Source organism: Meleagris gallopavo, chromosome 4 (genome assembly GCF_000146605.3).
Source record: "Meleagris gallopavo isolate NT-WF06-2002-E0010 breed Aviagen turkey brand Nicholas breeding stock chromosome 4, Turkey_5.1, whole genome shotgun sequence".
Taxonomy (NCBI): Eukaryota; Metazoa; Chordata; class Aves; order Galliformes; family Phasianidae; genus Meleagris; species Meleagris gallopavo.
In genome coordinates this window covers 12,380,225-12,401,404 of record NC_015014.2, presented here as the reverse complement: position 1 = coordinate 12,401,404, position 21,180 = coordinate 12,380,225, and the positions used below count along the sequence as shown (strand labels likewise).

The 21,180-nt window shown below is 35.9% G+C and overlaps 1 protein-coding gene across 1 annotated transcript in view; it reads right to left on the bottom strand.

The window, feature by feature from the left end:
* Window positions 1–21,180, bottom strand: part of DCLK2 (doublecortin like kinase 2) — a 77,603-nt gene that overhangs the window by 28,569 nt on the left and 27,854 nt on the right. Inside the window, exons 4-7 of the mRNA XM_010709572.3 lie at window positions 8,073–8,175; window positions 6,112–6,213; window positions 4,777–4,827; window positions 2,274–2,368 (exon numbers count right to left, since the gene is read on the bottom strand). Coding sequence (XP_010707874.1) covers window positions 2,274–2,368; window positions 4,777–4,827; window positions 6,112–6,213; window positions 8,073–8,175 — 351 coding nt within the window. The remainder of the gene's footprint in view (window positions 1–2,273; window positions 2,369–4,776; window positions 4,828–6,111; window positions 6,214–8,072; window positions 8,176–21,180) is intronic.

Genomic DNA, 21,180 nt, shown 5'->3' with positions numbered 1-21,180 from the left:
TTATTTAAGGTTGTAGGAGAATTGTATACTGTTTATTATTCTACAGCCATAGCATAAATTCCTATGACTTCAATGTCATTTGAGAGTCCAGTAAAAATTTTTAATCACTTTTAGAAAATTGGAATGTTGTAGAGCACATTGGCTTAATGTATGCAGTGAACAATTAATAGCATATGGGTGCTCTGTTTGGAGAGCCAAAAAAGGAACAGAAATAAAACCTTTCCCTTAGAAGATAAGCTGTTCATCAGAAGTGTTTCCTGCAAGGAGATTCTGCACTTCTACTTATAAAGCTGTGCAAACCGAAGGAATCCTTGTGGACTGAGAAGGCTTCACTTTAAAGGAAAAGGCAGCTATAATACTGCATTTCCAAAGCCAAAAAATCCTCAGAAATATTCTTTATACCTTCACTGTCTGCCACAGTATTTATTTATATCCTCATTTTCGTTCAGCTGCAGTCACGGTACCTTTAAATAAGCACAGGAAACCAGATTATTTGTCTGTGCAGTGATGCAGTCGTAGCAACAAGGAATTCTTCAATAATAGGGAGCATCAGTAATCTCAAAATACTAAAATTGGTCTGTGCTTTCCTGCTGTTTTTGTCATTGGATTGCCCAAGATCAATCTTAGAGTAATAGCAATGGATTTCTTAAAATATCTTGTTTTTCACTAAAAATGCTTTCCTGTTACTGTTTATGTTGATATATTTGCCACTGAAACTGTCATTCATACAGGAACATAACCAGGAAATTGCAGAGTGTTCTCCATCCTTTTGGAAATTATCCTGACATTCACCCACTAATTTTTCCTATCATTAATCTCAGGAACACAGCTGGAACAGGTACGTCTCAATGGGATAAAACAAGGGGTACTCACTACTTCAGTAACACATTAGGTCTGAGATGATTCATTTATAGTTGCTGTTTTCTTTGGTGATATAGTAATGACTTACTTGACAGGAAGACTCATTAATAACTAGCATAAATTAAATTCCTAGATGAAAAAGTACAGCAGTCTACTTCTCTGAAATTGACAGTGAAGGGAAAACAGGACACATCCACTTCACAGAAAAACGCTTGAAAAACTGACAGAACTCTTTCTTTCTTAATGGAGCTTTAATCTATTGACACCGTATGGGGAGAAAAAAAAAAGAAAAAAAAAGCCTAATTATCCAGTTTCTAAACTTGTAATTTCAGTAATGAGCATTTGTTAAGTATTGCACTGAGCAGCTGAGAGCCTCGTGTCCACTAATTTTGGCATTCTTTACCATAAATTTATACAAGAGCTGTCAAGACAAATTTAAGACCACATTTACATTTTTCAATCTCAAGTATCTTGAGAAAAGATTACTCCTTGCAAAACAAAGACATGGTAACAATTAGCATGTCAAAAAAAACAGATCTAAGTACTATTCAAATCACTTTCTTTTGCCAGACCCTTAATTCAGACAACAGTTCTCCACAGAATTTTGCAGCTTCTTCACAACTGTTGTGTTCACCAAAGGGAGCTATTACTTGATCAGAATAATCAGAGAGAAAACCATGTAGTCTGCTTCCACAAAAGCTGCAATTCACAATTCCATAAGAAAATTCTCCTTGAAAGGAGAGCTGCACAAATGCAGCAGTATGATTCTCTGCTGTGTACTCCAGACCATTCCTTTTATTTTACCAAGAAAAAGGCTCCAGGCAGCCTCTAAGAACGATAAATGTTGCCATTCTTTAATACAAGAGGCAGAGAATTCTCTTGGTGCAACAGAGAAAAATCTGCCAAACTTCAGGCTGCTCTCAAAGTAATCTCTCTCATGCTTTCTGGCAGGAGATTGCATAAAGTAGTGAAATTCTGTGCCACGGGTGAAGGAAGGTTGCTTCAGATGAAATTTTGAGCAGTGCTGCAGGATGATAAACTATTTAGAAGAGGATGCTACATTAATATATGCTAAGGGGATATAAATTACTCCAAGAATTTATGCCATCTACAAAACAGTGCAAAAACTGAAGGATAAATTGGCGTATTCAAACCACTGTTAACATCTTCAGACTTCCTTAAGCTCAGTTCACCATCCTGCAAAGATGGTGACAAGATACAAATATTGCAAGATGAAATACAGAAGTCATATATCAGCGCCCTCTTCCACTCCAACCTTGACTCTAACCTCATACTACCAAGGCTGCTCCATGGAATTATATCCTTTTTGTTTGTTTGTTTTTAAACTATTATTCAGTGTTACTGTAATACATCAATTAATAAAAGAATATTTTTATGGGTCTGTTACTTACCTTGAGTCCACGAAAGCTGCCTGGGCTTGTTGGTGAAGAACTGGAGGACTTTGTAGATTTTGGAGTGGATAACTGACTGCTTGGTGTTCCATTAACTGCCAAAAGTAAAACAAGCAAACAAATGGAAAATGATTAAAAACAAGCAAACAAACCCACCTAACTAGCTTTAAAACATAATATCTCTTTCTGACTAGGTATCACTCAAATCTGTACATAAATATCAAAACAGACTCATAAGCAATTAGGAATAAATAATGTGATAACATGCCACAAAATCATTCCCCCAAAACTCATGTGACTATATATGGGTTTAAGAGAATGCACAAATATCACATTGCTCTTCCAGAATTTTAAAAAGTCAACTCTTTACTTTGCAAGTGTGAGAGCTTTTATAATAGACAAAATCTCTTTACATTCCATAATTTACTGTGATATAGCACAACAAAATTTCGAGAGAAGAAATTTTCATAAGCAGAAACACAAGGCTGTCTGTTTTCTTTTGTATCAGTACATTACTTTTCAGGTGTGACGTTTTGCAGAACACAGTTTTTGATGGTTTGTTGGCTGTGGGTTTTTTTTTTTTTTGTCTGTTTTTTTGAGCGTAATCTAAATACTATTTTTTCAGCTTTGCACTCTACTTGTCAGTAGTCCAGGCTGACTGCACTGCAACTTCCAGAAATTCCTGTTCTTCATAACTGTATCTCTCATGTGTGATGTTAAGGCACAAATATTTAGCTATAAAATAAATCTGTCTTGAAATCTTTTAACTTAATTCTCAAACCTGTTATAGGACTAAGAGTTTATTTTTTTTTTCTGCAAAAGATATTTAGTATTTCAACATAGTTTTTTGAATTTGACTTTAACAAGGATTGCACACAAGAGCAATAGATAAGTAACTTCAGCTTACGTGCATTTTTAAAGAAGTAAAAGGAATTTACAAGCATATGTCCCTCATGCAGATCTGTAAATATGCTACTTTTCATCACTTTGTTTTACATAAACTTCTTTGAACTGAGTATGTTAGCACCTCGTTGTTTTGAAAGGAATTTGCAAGTATGAAGATGAGAAGGGCTAGTAAATGCTGTTAGAAGTAGTTCCAAGCTGTAACGTACATGAACAAAAAAAATGACCAACTATTACTACAGAACCAAAACAATTTTGTTTCTTCACAAATTCTTTTTATGAAACTCATAGATAAGTCAGTCTTTCCTGAACATAACCATTGCAGCCTACACCATAAGTCATCTCTGTCTCTAGGTTCCTATCATCCTTTTAAGCACTGGCAAAACCACTAAACTGTACCTGTGAGTCTGGCTAGTTAACAATGTTCCCTCTTCTAAGGAAGAATATCCCACCATACACTCACAGTATTCCAACTCTATGCTAGTATCTTAGCTTTGCTTGCTGGACAGGTGTGGTGGCACTCTGAGCCAGGGGTGTGATTAGATGACCTCCTGAGGTTCCTTCCAACTATTTTCCTTCTATTTTCCTTCTGTTGTTATACAATACATAGAACACTCTACCAAGGATCTGAAAGGGATGTCTGTAGATCACAGAATCACAGAACTGTAGTGGTTGAAAGGGACCTCTAGAGGTCGAGTCCAACCCCCTTGCAGACAGCAGTTACTTTTTTTTTTTTTTTTTTTTTTTAACTTTGGAAAACACAAGCAATCTGTACTTACTTTTAGCACTTAGCTTGTTTGCTGAATTGATTTGCCGATTATTTCATGTGCAAGACTTACATATGCAAAACTTATCTATCTTAACTATTTTTTAAGTATAAGTACTTGTGAGTTTTCTTTCTACACATAAAGCAGCCTGAATATAAAGAAAAAAAATCTACTCTGTTTTTTCTTAAATAGTACATGAGAGGTAACAATTTACTGTACTGGAATGCTGAATACTGTAAAACCTATAAATACCTTTAAAATTTTAAAGGTAAAAGTAAACACTTTTAATATGGTCCAAAGTCACAACTTATTTGCTAATGAAAGCATATATTACTTGAAAGATATTGCGTGTTTTAGAGCAATACCAGCAAAACTTTCACTTGGAACTGAGGGTTGAAAGAGGTTTCTTGTCATTCCAGCCTAGTTTCTAAAACACCAAAAGAAAAAAAGAAGAGCAAGAGGCTTCAAATAAAAAGGTGTGGTACACATTTCTGCACCTCTCTTGTCAGCAGATCTTACCCTTGTTTTTTTCCACTGCCTGAACATTTCTATTCTGCTTCTCAGAATGCTTGTCTACTTGTAGTAAGATAATACCTTCATAAATTTAACATTAACGACGTTAGCAGATGTCCAACAAACAACTATAAAGCATCATTAAGATTATCTCAGTCAAAGACCTACTTTTCACAAGAATACTGGATGCATTATGGGTCCGGCTCAGTAAATGCAAAATGTGCATTTCAATCTTAAAAATACTCACAGATGCAGAGGAAAGTGGAAATGGAGAGAAGGAGACACACTAGTGATATACAGCCATAACAGTAATGGCTCACCTGGGGATTTTGCTGAAGAATGAGCACTGGAGTAGTGGCCACCCTTCTTAACTGTACTCATATATTTGACACAAAGGAAAAAAGACATTAAGGAGAAAAGTTATTAAACAGCTCTGAACATGCATGAAAGAAAGAAGGGGAAAAAAGATAACTAAACACTAAATGAGAAAAAAAGACAAGTAAATAGAAGGATAAACAGCAGGCACTTTGGATAAATTTTCAGATTAACTTAACCAATGGAGGTGTCCAAAGAGAAATAAGTAAGGAAATGACAGTGCTGATTTCTAAATACTTTGCCTAAAATTCACCACTGATAATGAATATATTCTATATATGTCCCATGCAATCTCATTGCAGTTAACAGGATTGCATGAAATACAGATCATTTGTGAAACTCACCGTTTGAGGCTTTCCAGTTAAATATACCAACTTTGTAAACAGAAGATAAATATTCCACTTTTAAAGATCTCACAGACATAAAATGACTTTAACCAGCATCAATTAAGCAATAAATATTGATATGGATGTGAGAATTTGGAACATATTGCAGTTTTGAATACACACACAGGAGCTTACACACATATAATTACAACTGAAACAGAGCATTGTATATTTACATATTCAGTGGTTTGATTTCAGGGCTACTTCTCCAGGTCTGAGAGAAAGAAATCAATTAAGTTTTATTATATTTAAAAATTAAATGCAAAACTAGAATAGGAAAAACAAGATTCTCCCTTCTATTTACTTGTATAAAAGACTCAGTGTTTGGAACAGATGGGATTCAGTCACGCTTCCGTCAAATACACAACATGAACCTTACTTTGAAATTATACGGAGTATAAGAAAAAAAAACCTCTGTTAATGAGTAATTATATTCCAGAATAGCTCCTAAACTTGTTTCAAATAACAAAATCCTGTATTTTGACATTATTTGGTTTACACAGGGAAAAGCTTCTGAATTCAAAACATTTAAGGCTATACTCTATGAATATCAATTCAACCACACAGCCATCCTATAGTTAAGTTTTCAAGCAAATCAACTGCTATGCTGAAAGCATATCCCAGGTAAACTATTGGCACAAATTATTCCAATCTTCTTAAAATGGAACTTTTAGTGCCTGTTAATTAATAAATAGAAACAACATTTCTTCTCAGGACTCAAAAATAAATGTGTGTTTTATTATTAACTAGCACTAAATCTATGTGAGAAACAGATAAAACATTTTTATCAGGAAACAAAGCATATCAGTTGTATTTCACAAAGAGCCAATAGCTTTTTCAACCGTTTAAGCAACTGCTTGACTGTCTTTTATGTGCTCATCCTAGAAGTTGTACCTGATGCAGGTGATTTGCTTCGACGTGAAGGTCCTGGACTTTTGGACCCTGAATACCTCATGCCAGATGATCGGGAGTAAGACGATTTCATAACACGGCATTCTGCAAACCAAGCAGGTGGAATTTCAAACACAATCCAGTATACCAGCTTCCTGCAAACCCTGCAGTTGCTGTTTATTATCCAAAAGAAAAAACATCAGTATTTTCCAAATACGCTTGCCAAACTGAATAAAGCAGTCAATCTCAGAACTTAACCCACACATCATAAAAATTTTCTTGAGCCAAATGCTTTATGTAACATTCCGCATGTCATATTCAAAGTCTTGAACTTGGGTTATGGTCATTATTCAAGTTTGCACCTATGCATGGCTGAATGATTGAAGTCAGTCAATGACAACGTTCCTCTGATAGTTCAGTAAATCCTGTGTGCTGAAATGGCAGCTTCATGTGGGGTAAATGCACAGCAAGCTTATTTTACCTTCTTTTGCAAGAAACTGATGTTGTGAGCAATTTTTGAAGAGGTGAAAAATGCCTATTGCTTCCAAAATGCTGAGACAACAGATTACTGTAATTTGCCATCAACTATATATCATGAAATAAAGGACAACCCAAATAGGAAAGGAGTAAATAATCATACATGTATTGACATTTTTGAAAAATTTAAATTCCTACAGTTAGCATTTATTGCAAATCTCTCCCCATCTAATCATATCATTTTCCTTCTTAATTTTGTCCCTGTTATTCATCACTATAATGGCAATGCCATGACTATGCTATCAAGTCATCATCAAAAACGATACGTAGAACTGTATGCCCCAATCATGATCCACTCTGTACTGAAATTGCTTTTATCTATTAAGTCCTCCAGAAGTATTATACAAAGCAAGGACCATTGATGGTGAAGAGGCCAAGTGAGAAATAAACCTTCAGTTGCTAGTTTCTCAGTAAGGAAATCAGCATGGTTAGTCTGCGCATGTTAGAACGGGAAAAGCAAACTTTTAACCAAGGGTATTTATATTTTTGTCCAGAGTAGAATTTGCAGTGTGAGGTGATACAGTCATGTTCTCCTATGCCTGCGCATACAAATGGATCTCAGCTAGTTTAAAACTGTATGTAAAAAATACCATTTATTTGAATCAACATAGTTCTAGAATGTTGATTCTAGAAGATTCAACATTCTAGATTCAGTTAGTTCTAGAAGAGCAGCGTGCTGACAATAACAGTAGAATGGGAGAGAGCTGAATTTGCCAACGCATTCAAGTGTATAAAACACTGTGGTTAGGCATATAACTATATTACTTAATATAACAGAAGATTTTGTAATCAAATTACATTGTTTATAACAATTAGGAAAAACAGCATAAATACACAATCCAAAGCCATCCTCAAATAATCTGATGATTCTTGCCAGGGCAATTATTGTTACCCACAAAACTCTCACAATATAAACAAGCTCAACATTTGGTCTACAGCGTTCAAGAATGAAATATGAATTGTTTATCAGGACAATCTGAGACATGAAATTAACAGTTATGTAAAAGATTTTTCAAAACTCACATGAAAACAATAATATAATGGAGACCATCTTGTAGTTCACAGTTGTCAAAAGAAAATGTTTGTAACTGGTTTTAGAAACATTAGAATTGTAAGTGAACCTTTTAAAATCCAGTTTTAGAAATTACACTTACATTAGAAGTATAAGTGAACCTTTTTAAACTGCTGTTTTCCAGGCAAACTTAGGGACAGGATTTGTTTCCTAAGAAAATAGATCACGTTTGTTGGTGCATTTTAACTGATATATAGAATATAGATGATGGGTTGGGAAAATGCTTTAATTGATACGAAAATATATTCCAACACATATTTTCCTATATGACATAGCTCTTGAGGATTGACCAGAGGTTAGGAAAGGCCTCAATGAACTTGACTGTCTCTAGTGGGTTTAGGAAATGCGGTCTTACCACTGTGATCCAAAACGAAGTCATCCTGAGCGTACCGATATTTTTCAGGTCCACATGCAATGAAGACATCATCATCTCCAAAGAAGTCCTGCAAGCATGTCACCTTAATGGCAAAACATATAGAGTAAAATAAACAAAGGTAGTATTTTCAAATGCTAAATCTTCCATTAGTCAGCAACTCTTAATAAGTTTGTGTACTCCTTTTTACTGTAATGTTCTTCTATGATAACAGTCATTGTAGCTCTCAAGTACTTTAGCTATTCCTCATGTGCAGGAAAACTAACAGTCAAGAATGTAAATGCTTACTGCCCTTTACCTCCAAGACAAGTTTCTCTTATGTGTATATCTGTACTTTTGCCTATATGTGCATGGTAATGGCTTTGCAGCTAGAAACCCTACTGGTAGGTAGCATTAAAGCTTCTGGTATTCTTGCATTAATGGCTTGTGAGCAAGCTCTGTTCAAATTTTTGCTTCTGTAATATTTTTCTTAATGCTCTAATGTATTTAATTTTCATCTTTAAATGTCACATCAAACCAAACCACTACTTGTCCCTTTTCTTAAAAGGTATTCCAGAAAAAAACAAAATACAGAGCTCCTTCCATGCCCTTTGCAGCTCGTTCTGTTTTTAAAACTGTTAAAGTACTAATGTTACAATCTATTTCAAGAAGGATGAGGCTTTAAAAAGGACAAATGCTTTAGACTTCCTTTAAGGAGACAAAACCAAAGATCACGGAAAAAATAAAAAACAACCAAGCCTCAAGAAGACAGTTTGTGTAGGAGTAAAAGTCTAATTTAGAACAAATTAAAACCAATAATGCCACAAAATAAATCTCACTGAAATTGTAATTCACTCTAAGAAAAAAAAAAAAAAGATTACAGGTAGCAAGATAATTCTTAAAACTAATCTGATCAACATTTTCCTGTGTAATTGCTTTACATCCTCTCCCACTCCCAACCTTCCCTACCCCTTCTCTATTATTTTTAACATTCTGCATACTCTGAATGAGATTTGGGAATAAAAGACAGGTAGAAGCCAGGAAAGGTGGAACTATTTGGTAAAACCATTTAATTAACCAGGTTAAACAAATAACTGTTTCTAGGGAAACGGGTATTTCTCCTTTCCAGCTACCTGTCAGCACCATTTGCATATTTTACCCAGGGTGATAATGGCAAATGCTGGCAGATCTGGAGGGAGCGCTTGCTGCTGCCTGCAGCAGGCAGCACTCAGAATACCAATGACCCTGTGTGCTCTGCAAGAAGAGACCAGGCAGCCAGAAGCAGCACAGTTGTCATGGCAGCTCACCCAGAACAGCAGCAGGTGCCTCTCCAGTACTATCCTCATGCTGTGCCACTTGCAGTATTGAGTATTTCTTTCACTGTATTACGGAGACAAAGGATTCCAGCCACTAACAAAATCCTTTTATTTTTGTCTTACTGTCTTGACAACAATCTAGTCACATTGCCTAGAGACATTTTAAGCTGCACTTGAAATTGTTACCAAAGAGGCAGTAACAACTTGATTCAAAAGGCTGTACAAATTTAAGAGTTTTGCTAACATGCTAACATCCCCTCTACTTAATAGCCCTTTCTACTAATAACTGAACTCTGCCATTTCCAGAGATTTCAGATTTTTTCTTCCTTTTGCCAGAAGCATCACCACTGAAGCAAAAGCAAGCTTTAGAAAAAAAGACCAAACATCTTTCACACCTGCAAGGAGTAGGAGGGCAGATAACTCAACAGCCAACTCAAACCCACCATTGTAAGAAAAGCTATGAGAAAGCATTCAGAATAGTCATCCAGGATGCACCACGGGAAAGAGAAAGAAGCACTCTGTGAAAGTCCCATAGTGGGGGCCATTCCCACAGGCTGTACACCCATCAATTTTTTGCTTGTACCTCTAGTGTCATTGCAGTGCTGTTTTGAGCTGGTTACACTTAAATGCTAAAATGAATCTGGCTCTAATATGAAGCTTCTCCCTCTCTCCTTAACACATCCAGAGTAATATCCAAGCTGTAAGATGGAAAGGACAGAATGATGGGTCTTATGTCAGATTGTGAGAAATACATGGAGATGTATGTACGATATCATGTGTGGTATCATCCTTTTGCTGTTTATAGAGCAGTTCTACACACTAATGAATCTACAATGATCTATGCACAAAAGATAACTGGAATAGCCTTGAAAGTGCGCCTTAAACAAAAAGAGGTATTTATTTCCATAGACTTATGTATAGTTTCATCACACAAGAATTCATAGTAGAAATTGACAACAGAAGTACCATCTATCTTTTCCTTTCCTGGCTATTTCATAAAGAAATGGTATATATTTCCATAGGAGAAATAATATTACACCAGTAACATTCAAGCCACGTCAAAGCATCCAGTGTCACATTGTGAGCCCGAAGAAAGACAAGTAATGGGCAGGAAGCAACGACTGGCAACCACAGTGGAAGGCCTAGCCAACAATACTGCTCTTGACGTAGCAAAACTGGATGTAAAGCATAACAATATTGGACCTCTTCATCCATAGACTATGACAATGATGTTTTTACCTTATTCGTGCTAACTAACAGTGCAACAGCTCACAAAGAAAAGATATCCTTAAGGTATCCAGTTGTCTCAAACGCAGCTATGTCGAATGGAAAGAAATTTACACACTGATGTGAATAGTATTGTGTTCCTTAATTATTACCTGGGGGTTTTAACTAGTTTCATGTTCTAGTACAAAAAAATTCAAGCTTTTAATACATACACTTGTGATGTAACTTTGAAACACAGATAATACAATTAGTGACAAATTAAAAAACACCACACAGCAGATCAGTATCAACACCTTCCAGCCAAGAGTTCACTGAATAAATTGTTATTTATTCCAGCTGCACAGTTGTGTTTCATCCTAAATGTAGAATGATGAGCTGTAAAGAGAAATGGACTGGTTCAATTTAGCATGGCTGATTCAATTTAAGTAACAGCAACAGGACTGTTACAGTTTAAGTCTGCAGAGCCACACCCTGTGTCTGGGGAAATCTGCTCTGGATGACAAAATCCCCACATCAGATGGAAATTGAACTACAACATCCAAACTGGAAAAGATAGACAAGATTATTTTCATTTGCTTTTAAACAATAAAGAAAAAAAATACATATTTACTGCCTTCAGGAAAACAGGATATGGTATAAATATTTTAAAAAGGAAGTGCATAAAATACGAGGGAAAAGAAAAACTAACAGAAATGCCATGCCAAGTAAAAGCTGGATTTGTGGATGTGTTTTTCAGCTCAGCAGTAGTGACAAGAATTAAAGGCTGAAGCTCTTAAAAAAAATGCAATGTGTTGTTTTGGTTTTTGCTTTCTTTTTTCCCCAGGAATTGCTACCAAAAAACATAATAACATATTAAATGTCAGTGTGACAGAACTAGATATAACCTCCAGGCTACTACCTTTGGTCTGACAGGTCTCCACTTCTCTCCCAAGAAATGCTACTCGTCTTTGATTGGGCCAGATCACAGCTATGCTGTCCTGACAGTTTTGCCCTTTGCAACTTTTCTTTCTGAGTAAGCAAAAGTAAAATATTTGTCTACTTTGCCGGACAGGCTAGCTTAGTAATCATCATTTTTGTTTCCCTTTTTCCAACAAAGTTAGCATTGCTGAGGTTCAAGGGTTTGTGCATGTCCTAAAGAGAAAAGTACAAATAAAGCAGTCCTGCAGAAATAGGGGAGTTGTCCATTTTCTATTTCAGTTCCACCACCAGTAAGGGCAGGCTTAAATTTCAAAAGGAAGAGCTTCCTCTCAGTATCCTCAGAAAATCAAAGAGGAAGGTAAAAAGGGCAGTCCCACCCCTTCCTACTGAGCGCTGTGATTTTAACAGATTTTCTTACCTTGGAACTTCCCCTGTGTCTCCGCACTGCCACAGAACAATTTGACCAAGCCAAAATAGATGGATGTGTTTAAGTACTTGCCGTCTTTGAGGCTTAACTAGGTCAGGTCACGCAGAAAGAATGCAAAACTAACAGCTGTTACAAAACGAAAAATTTCATTACCTGATTTGTTATACATCTGTGCATGCTGGTGACTTTGAGACCAGCAAATTTACTTTGCAATTCAAAGACTTTCCTTTATAATAATCTCCTATATTTCTGTACAAAATGAAGAATATTTTAAAAAATGTTTTACTTTTATCAGTTACTCAGATACTCTAATACCATCCTAACAATCTCAGTTAACCAGTTTGTGAAAACATCTCCTTTCTCTCTATGGATAGATCAAGTAGTGTCCCCTCACTAAGCTGCTGTACATTACCATGAAGGTGTATGTTACAGTCTGATTTCTAGGCTAGAACAAGGCATTGTCTGATTGTTTTTTCTTTCATGAAGTTCAATAGACAGCTAGAAAATAATTAAGTTTCTTGAATATACGTGTATATTTAAAAAAAAAAAATTGTAAATATTGAATTTTCCTTGGGTAAAGACAGCTTGTTACCCTATTCAGAAAAATAGGGAAAAAAATTGAAACAAAAACTGTAAGAAAAGAAGAATAATGCTCCTAGGCCAGCTTCCTAAATGACTATTTAATCATGGACTGTGACACGTTCTTAAAGTCATAATCAGAAAATGAACCTTCTTTCACAGATATCCTGTGATGAGGAACAGCAGTGAAAATGAAGGAGACAAAATCCTTCTGTCCTACAGGGAATCTGAAGAGTAAGAAAGAAAACAAATGTTAAGTATTCGCCTGCTGCCTTGTAAATGGAAAAAGTTTGGCAGTGAGCCCAGGAAACGCCTAATACAGTATGACAATGCAGAAAGACTGCATGAACAGACTGGTCAGGGCACCAGAACTCATGCAGCTATGTGGAACAGATGACAGAATACAGCACATACCACATTTAAGTTTAATTTTAAATTTAAACAGGTTTTTGCATCTATTTTTCAGTATCTCTAGAGTTGAATTCAGAAAATGAATGTGGAAATGGGAGATTGCAGTTGGGTGCATTTCAAACAGACGGATCAACTTCTCTGCAACGGAAATGACTGCCAGAAAAATAAGCTCTAGAAATATGCACAATATGTGTGCTCCTATCATGTATCTTTCAGTACTGTAGAACTTTTTGGCAAGGCCCACTCACGTGGTCGTCCAAAGGGAAGACCTGAACTCTTTCTGCAAAATATTATTTCAAATATTGCACTAATTATGTGCAGCTATTTAGATATAGGAACAATTACAGTTGAGAGGGACTAAAATTCTGTAAATTTTGAATAATTTTCACTCACACCATACAAAACATGTCATCATTCTCTGTAACAAAAAATACCCTGGAGCAACCTTTCTCCTAGCATTATCCACTATTTGAAAAAGGAGTTGATTTTTTCTGTGTATTACGTGATAGTGAAGTTCAAAACCACACTTCTCAATCCAAAGAGTAACGCAAACAAAACCCATACTAAACTTGGAAATAATTGGAAACTGGAAGCAGAATTAACTAATGTAAAACTCATGACCATAATCCAGTCTGTCTGAAGAAGAAAACACAGCATTTTCAGCTAACAAAATTATATCTTTGCCCACAGAGGCATTAACCACAGCAGCTCAAATAAGTCAGCATAACAGATTCTTTCCTTTAGTGGCACAACTGGGAAGACTAATGCGGAACCAAAAATAGCACCTGACTTCATACAGCTAACCTTCCATCTTAGTCCCAAGTAGCTAGTCTAAAAATAAAAGCCGCTTGTATTAAGAAAGAATTTTAAAAGAAAAAGCAGACCTAAGAACAGACAGCTGGCTTAGTTCAGTAAAATATGGATTCAATGACACAAATGCAGTTAAATTATAAGCTATGTTGTTTTTTCCGCAGTACTACCTCCTCTGCAGTACTGAGGAAGTCAGTAGTGCCTTTAGCGAGAATCACCTTACTTGACAAACATGGAATTCTATGTATTACAGAGGATTTAGAAGAATGAAATTCACTTTTGTTCCTTTGACTTTTTAGATGAGAAGAGCTGCTGGGGCACACAGCTATAATCTGCTGAAATCGTAGGTTTCCACTGTTTTTGAGCAGACCTTAAAATCAACCGTAGTGAAATTCAACATTTTATTTTGTGTGGAACTGAGTGGGAGCTGCTCTGGCTGCAACACCTCTCTGGCATTTCTCAAGATGTTCCTATTACAGCTGCCAACATGTGGAATTAATCAAGGTTCAGCTCAGTCTGCCTGAATTTGAGCCACAGTATACTGTATGACTTTGCTCTTTGCTCTGTTCTGGTTTAAAGAGGCTGGTGTCAAGCTGCTCAGTTTGGCTCAAAAAGCAACCTGTAGCACCTGTTGCTGCAGATGATGGAAACACCTAAGTGTGACACCTAAGATTTGGGTATCCTCAGATTGCAGGTTTTTTTCATTACTTTTACAAGGATTAATTTGCACAACAAAAAAAACCTTCAAACTTCCCTTGTTTTCCTTTCTCTAAGAAAACAAAACAACGTCCTAACCAAAACTAAGCAGATATAAGATGATTTCATAAAGAGCTGAAAAGTATACTTGCAATAGCTTTTCAATTTATTCCATAACTAGATCAAAATTATACTGTGGTTGGACATGGTGGTATTTTGTTATATTTCTGGGAAATTATACCAGTCTGAAGTATAAGACTGCAACATGCTTGGTGTTTCAAAAGGAATTCAAAGACATAAATAATATCCGTATAAGCATACTTTATGTTTCTGAAAAATAATCTCTTTAAATAATCTAAAACAAAGGCAAGGTTACTAGATAAAAGATGAACTTATTTCACAAATAGGATTGATGATCAGAAGGTTTTTCTCCCCCTCAGATTTCTCCTTAGAGAAAGAATTAACAGGATTCTATACAGCATTACCACGGTATCCCCATACACACTTAAAATAATACATAAACTAGTTAAACAAATACTAAGATACAAGTGCACTAATTTATCCATACAGACAGAGGTGTACACAACGTTGATAAATGTTAAATTCCAATGATGACTTAGAAGAAAGCATCACTCACAGCTTTCCCTTCCCTCTTTCTGGCTGCTTAAACATCTTCCAGTTCAATTATCAGCAGAGGTAATGGAAATCTGTAGTGTGAGTAGTTATCAGTCTGAGGAAAGAAATGCAACCATTTCAAAAAGCTCTGTCTGTATGCCTATAAAGATCTATTCGTTTCACTGCTATTTCACCTGAAACAAACATTTGCTTTCCAGAAATATAAATCTACATGCAATTTCTAAATGGGATTCTGCTCAAATCCAAGGTAGCAGTGCTGTAGCATAAAGCTTTGCATAAGCCAAAATATTAACATTCTGGGTCCTACCACCAGCAACTGAGATTGGGCTGCTGCCTGTTCACTGCTGTTTGCATTACAGCCAACTTAATGTCATCCTGCAATTGCACCTCTTCTCTATAAAGTGATCCTTCTGCAACTGAAACGTACTGTAATTTCATGCCTGCTCCACACAGAAGGGAGGTATGTAGTACAAGACCAGTGCACAGCTTGCATCTGGGTATGCAACTACACAAAAATGCACACCATACAGTAGAGTCACCTTGCAGTACCTTGGTATAAAAGGAGCATTGGCTGTCTCAAAATCACAAACACACTTTGCAACTAGCAGCAGTGCCAGGAAGGGCTACTTAGCAGCGCATCAGGAGCAGATACTGCATCTGCTCTGAAAAGAAATCACATAAGTAACACTGTGGCAAGGCTGTCATTACCACCTATTTCCTATTGTACATACACATGGCAGTAATACATTCCTACAGTTTTCTGTAGTCAGATCAAGATTTTTTTCCTTTCATCTCCAAAAGGTAAACAGCGTCCTAATTTAAGAAGCATATAATATGATTAATCTATTTGCTTTCTGCTAACTTTCATTACATGTGTGATTCAACTTATCAGTTGTCTGATCCTGAAAAAGCATTAGAAAAAAGAATTTTCTCTTTTGACTAATATTTAGCATAAAATTCGTCATTCTCTTCTTCCTGTGGCCACGAGCATCCGATGCTCTGCAAAAGCAGAAATGCTTCTTCAGTGATGATTTCTGATTCCCTTCAAGTGCTGAAATAGCACCACAGTCCTGAAATAATACAGAGTATAAAAGCAGCAAGCAGGAACTTCACAAAGACATGCCAGGATACTATCACTGCATCTCACATATTAGATATGTGTGATACATATTAGTGTAGATTCACTTTACATTCATTCCCCTCTTGCAGTTTGTCCCATTGAGAGAATTTCTGTATGCATTGGAGTTCTGGTCTGAATTTCAACCACTCCTACACTTGTTTACAGAAGTATTAGCCTTAATCCATTTAGTTGCTATTGCTAAAGCAGGAGTATAGTTCTGCCACTGCTCCTTCATTAGGAGGTTACTGCTGTCCTTATTTCTACTCTCAAGGTCTAAAGCTTTCATAGATATTTGCCAGTGCTTAAAAAGCTTCCTAAGCAGCTTCAGGGAACATATGTTGTTTTTACTAGCTCTGGATAGAGTTTCACTGCGTGTGCCAATCAGGTCTCTGTGGGGCCCTGTCAGTGATCGACTGATTTAGTATTCAGAATTAGAACGCAAGCCCAGCTACTTTTGGCAAATTCACTGCAGGAGTCCTAATTCTTATCTACATGAGCATATCTGATCATAGTTAATTGATTTTACTTACCTGACATTTTCTGTACTGGTACATTAAAATGGGCTGGCAGATACCTGTCTGGCTTGCAAAGCCTTCCCAAAGAAGCAACTCTCATAGAAGCTGCCTTAAGGAAGATATCCACCGACATGGTTTGTACTGATACAAGCAGTCTTATTTGCCATTAACAAGTCCTTTTTAACTTAATTGCAAGAGGAAAATCTCAAGAACAAGAGGCAACCTGTCTCATTTATTCCCAAAATAAAGGCACAATCCTAAAAGTTTTCTAGAAGGCAAATATGGATCAGTGAAGTGATCTTTTTTTCTTTCTTTTATTTCCTTGAGACTTCAGAAGTATTTCTGGTGGAGATGCAGACACCTGATAAGTGAATTTAAAGTGATCACATATTATTTTACTGTTCCTAGTTAGGTTTGTACAAACCATCTGCTTTCCACAAACACCGTACTGAAACTGCTGATTCAGGTACTATATGGAAAAGCCAACTGCAGCTTTCCAGCAATCCATGGTTCACACTGCATCTGCTAAGTATTCCATGCATGTCTTTCTGCCAGGTTTTTTTTTTTTTGGTTGTTGAAAGGGTACTGTAGCAGTATTTTTTTGCTCTAAAACACTTTACTTACTAGCCTAAACAATCGTTTGAAATTCAAATGCTTTTCAATTTGAAACAATTCTTTGTGTAATTATTATACAAATATTTATATTCCATACATGACGGTTACATAATGGTGCCTTCAAAGGAGTGAGAACTATTAATAAACTCACAATAGCTCAGTCATACTGAAATCTGGTTACATGCTAGTAGTGAAAGGAGCTTTCTCCAAAGACTTGTACTGAAGTCTAAAACTAATTTTTATTATTTTATTTTTTCTATTTAAGATCCAAATTAAACAAAACGTGACAGCTCAAAGCCTGCAAGTGTGCAGTTTTCAGATTTTCTGGACTTGTGCTGAATTTTCCCAATTCAGTATCTGTCAATATAGATATTCCTGAAGGTCTAGCTGGAGAATAGCTTGAAAGACATAGTACAAAGTGCCTGCAGTACAGAAATCGAGTTCAGGAAAATTTCTCAGTCTCTGGAAAGAGTCTTTCCTCTTCTTTGGATCAATTATTTGTAATACTTTGAAGTACTCTAAAAACAGTAGGCTAAGAAAAAAATAATAATAATTAAAAGAAACCCAAAACCTTAAAATTCACAGCTGAAATGCAATCTCCCCCTCGTTTCACATAGTATGCTTTACTTTCATTAGGTAGTGTTACCTCAAGCTTAAGTTTACAGAAATACTCCAGAAAAGTTCGAGTATTGCCCTATGCATCAGTAAGTTAGGACTGCAAGAAGAATACAAAGGGAAGTGTTATGGTTTGATGATTTTTTGTTATCTGTATTCCATATCATAACATCATGTAGTGCACTGGGAGTTAAAGAGTTAACGCTCCTGTTCTGGGTACCTGTCCCAGAAGAGAACTACATACTCTGGAGGACTTTGCTTTCAGAGAGGGGATAAAACCCCTGGCAAGGTCACGAGACCTCCCCTTTTCACTTGGCAGCATGTGAGCTCCCCAGACTGTCTCGCCTTAGCATTAGAGCAAGGCCTTTGGCTTTCAGAAATTCAAAAAAGCTTCAATTCTAATTATATTGTATTATATTATATTGTATTATAGTATGCTATCTTGCATTCCAATATCTTATTTGGTAAATTAGTTTGTTTCTCCTCAGATCATTGCAGCTGTTTTGCTTTTAGGCCCATCTCTCTACCCTTTTTCCCCTTTCTTTCCCTTTTTTCTCTTTTCTGGGGCGCTGATCTATGGGTCCCTCCACTCTGCTAGTCATAGAACTGGGCCGAACCAGCCTGTAAACCACTGACAGGAAGTAATTTGGCAATAATAAAAAGGAAGCAATATTTAAGAATAACATAATTAAAATTACACTACTTAAAATACATACGTTTCAACCACCTACAAGTTTGTGTTAGAGATGGGAGTGAAAGTTTAAAACATCTTGAGGTACTTTACTTTTTTACCTTCCCTTGCATACACTGACACTACTGATGCTTAAAAAATGGGGTAAAAAAACACCTTTAGACCAAAATCACTTGAGGTATTTCCAAGACACCACAATAGTAGAAAAAATAAAAATAAAAAGAAACATAAATCAGAACCAAATCCCATCTGTAAGGTGATGGAGAAGGGTCACAGTGAATAAGAGGAAGGTAGACAGCCCATTTATGCTAAGAAGTGAGGCAGCATTAACAATTTGCAACCAGAGCTTTTAAAAAGCTGTTTCAAAATGTTCAAAAATCACTAGTTTGTCTAGTGCTGCCTAACCTTCTCTTTATTCCTTGTAACAATGCAGCTGGAGATGGCCTAGATGCTACCAAGAACTTAAAGCTTATCTAGGCGTAAGTGCTGGTATTTTTGGAAATGAATTTCTCAGTGTTGAAATTTTGATGTGAGAATTCAGTCTTTAAAATAGCTGGATATACATGTTCATGAATGTTGAGATTTTAAGTACAGCTTAATATATAAGAACTAGCAGCCAGATTTAACCATCAAAGAATCTACTGCAGTTGGATGTTAGAAGTGAACAATCTGCTTAAATTATACTTCCTATTGAAGAATGTATCATATTTTTTGTTGCTTTGAGGGTACAGATTCATAGAAGATTTTTTAATGTGTTTTACAAAATGGGCAAACTCAAGTATATATGATAAAGAACATAATTGATAAAGGTCACTTTTCTCACTAAATCCTAAATATTCAATTTCACATAAAACCTACACTTTCTGTTATAGTAAATAATGATTAAAACTGAGCTTTTATAGAATAAGACAAACTATAACTTGTTTCCTGACAGCTGAGGATAGTTTACAGATGAAGATCTCTCACAAATATCTAGGAATCATACTCTCATTATCTAGCCCTTAGTTAAAAATATTTTTATGTAGGCTAGCTAGGCTAAAAATGATTCATAGTATGAGAGTGGATGACTCATTTAAAACATTTTGAGAATAATTATATATGGATAAATAAAATACTAAGGAAAAAAAGGTCACTTAGAGCATCTGACATCAGATTCACCCCTAGCAAAGTCAGTTTACACAGGAGAAATTAATATCTCACTGCACACCTGCTTTGGCTTTTTTAGTTCAATTCTAAGTCATTTTGAACTCCACAGAGCACCTTTTTCCTTTAAGCAAACAAGAAAATGTTTCAGTTCTTACCAAGTGTACCACTGTCCTAACAAGGATTCTTGGTAGAGACTGATTGTGAAAATATTGGACTCCAGCTTTCTGTCCCTGCTTTCTTGATATTTACAGCAACAAAGACTGTAAGCTCAATAGTTGCTGTTACCAGGAAACATACCAACAGCTACTGGCTTTTGAGACAAAATGGAAACATAGTGACTAATACTTTGGAAAAGTTTTAGGAAAAGATTCCAGTTGAGAGGTAGATCCACTTTCAAACTCTATTGTGTAATTAAGTCAGAGGAATATTTTTCCTGTAATGTGGATGTGATTTCAAGATACTCTCATCAATACACTCTGCTATAAATGAAGGGGAATAAAAGAATACTATAGACAAAGAAGAAAAAAAATACTAAAAGATTTTGAAGTTATTACAAATATGTGCTCCACGCTTGAGAGCAGTAGAGGAACAAGGAATCACATCTAATAGAGATATCCAAAGCTCATTCTCAAGAGTTTATCCATTGTCCTGTAAATATAACTCACTGTTTCTTGAGTACTTTTGTCCAAACGCTTGAGAGAAAACAGAGCATGTATGCTTCTTGTTTTCCTTTGCTTACCAGTTGACAATTTTAATTATAATTTTATCTTTTGTAACTAGGACAGTTGGTAGAAATAGTTTGTATGTGACAGCATCATCCTAACATGGATGATGGATGGATAACATGGACTTCTCTTTCCTTCTCTTAAAAGAGATGATTTTGAAAAACCAAATGCTATGCAAATATGTAGGGAAATCCCTGGTGACAGAACTAAATTAATGAAAGCTAGTTTTAGTACTGATGTTACTGATAGTTTTTATTATGGATGGATAAACTGAAGTCTTCCTTTTCAGACATATGTTTAAGCACTATTGGGCTTGTTCTCATCTCCCAAGAGATGAAGACGGGTCATCTAGGATGTTACACAGGAATTTTCCCCTCAGTGTAAGCAGGAAATAACAATCACAGAGGCTGGGCTACTAGTAGCTTTGGTGTCCTACTCTTCATTCTTGAGGCCTACTGTGTTTTAAGTTGATAAAAATGACTTCAGGGTTTTTTCTACCATTCCTGCCTCAGCAGGAATCATATTTTCATAGCTTCATGACAAGAGGTGTTTTGTTTCATTTTACTTAATTTTTTTAGTAAGGACTTAGAAAAAGACTTCTTGAAAGTTTCAGATAAGATTAAGAAAGGTGCTATAGTAATCAGTTTTACAAGTACAGAACACA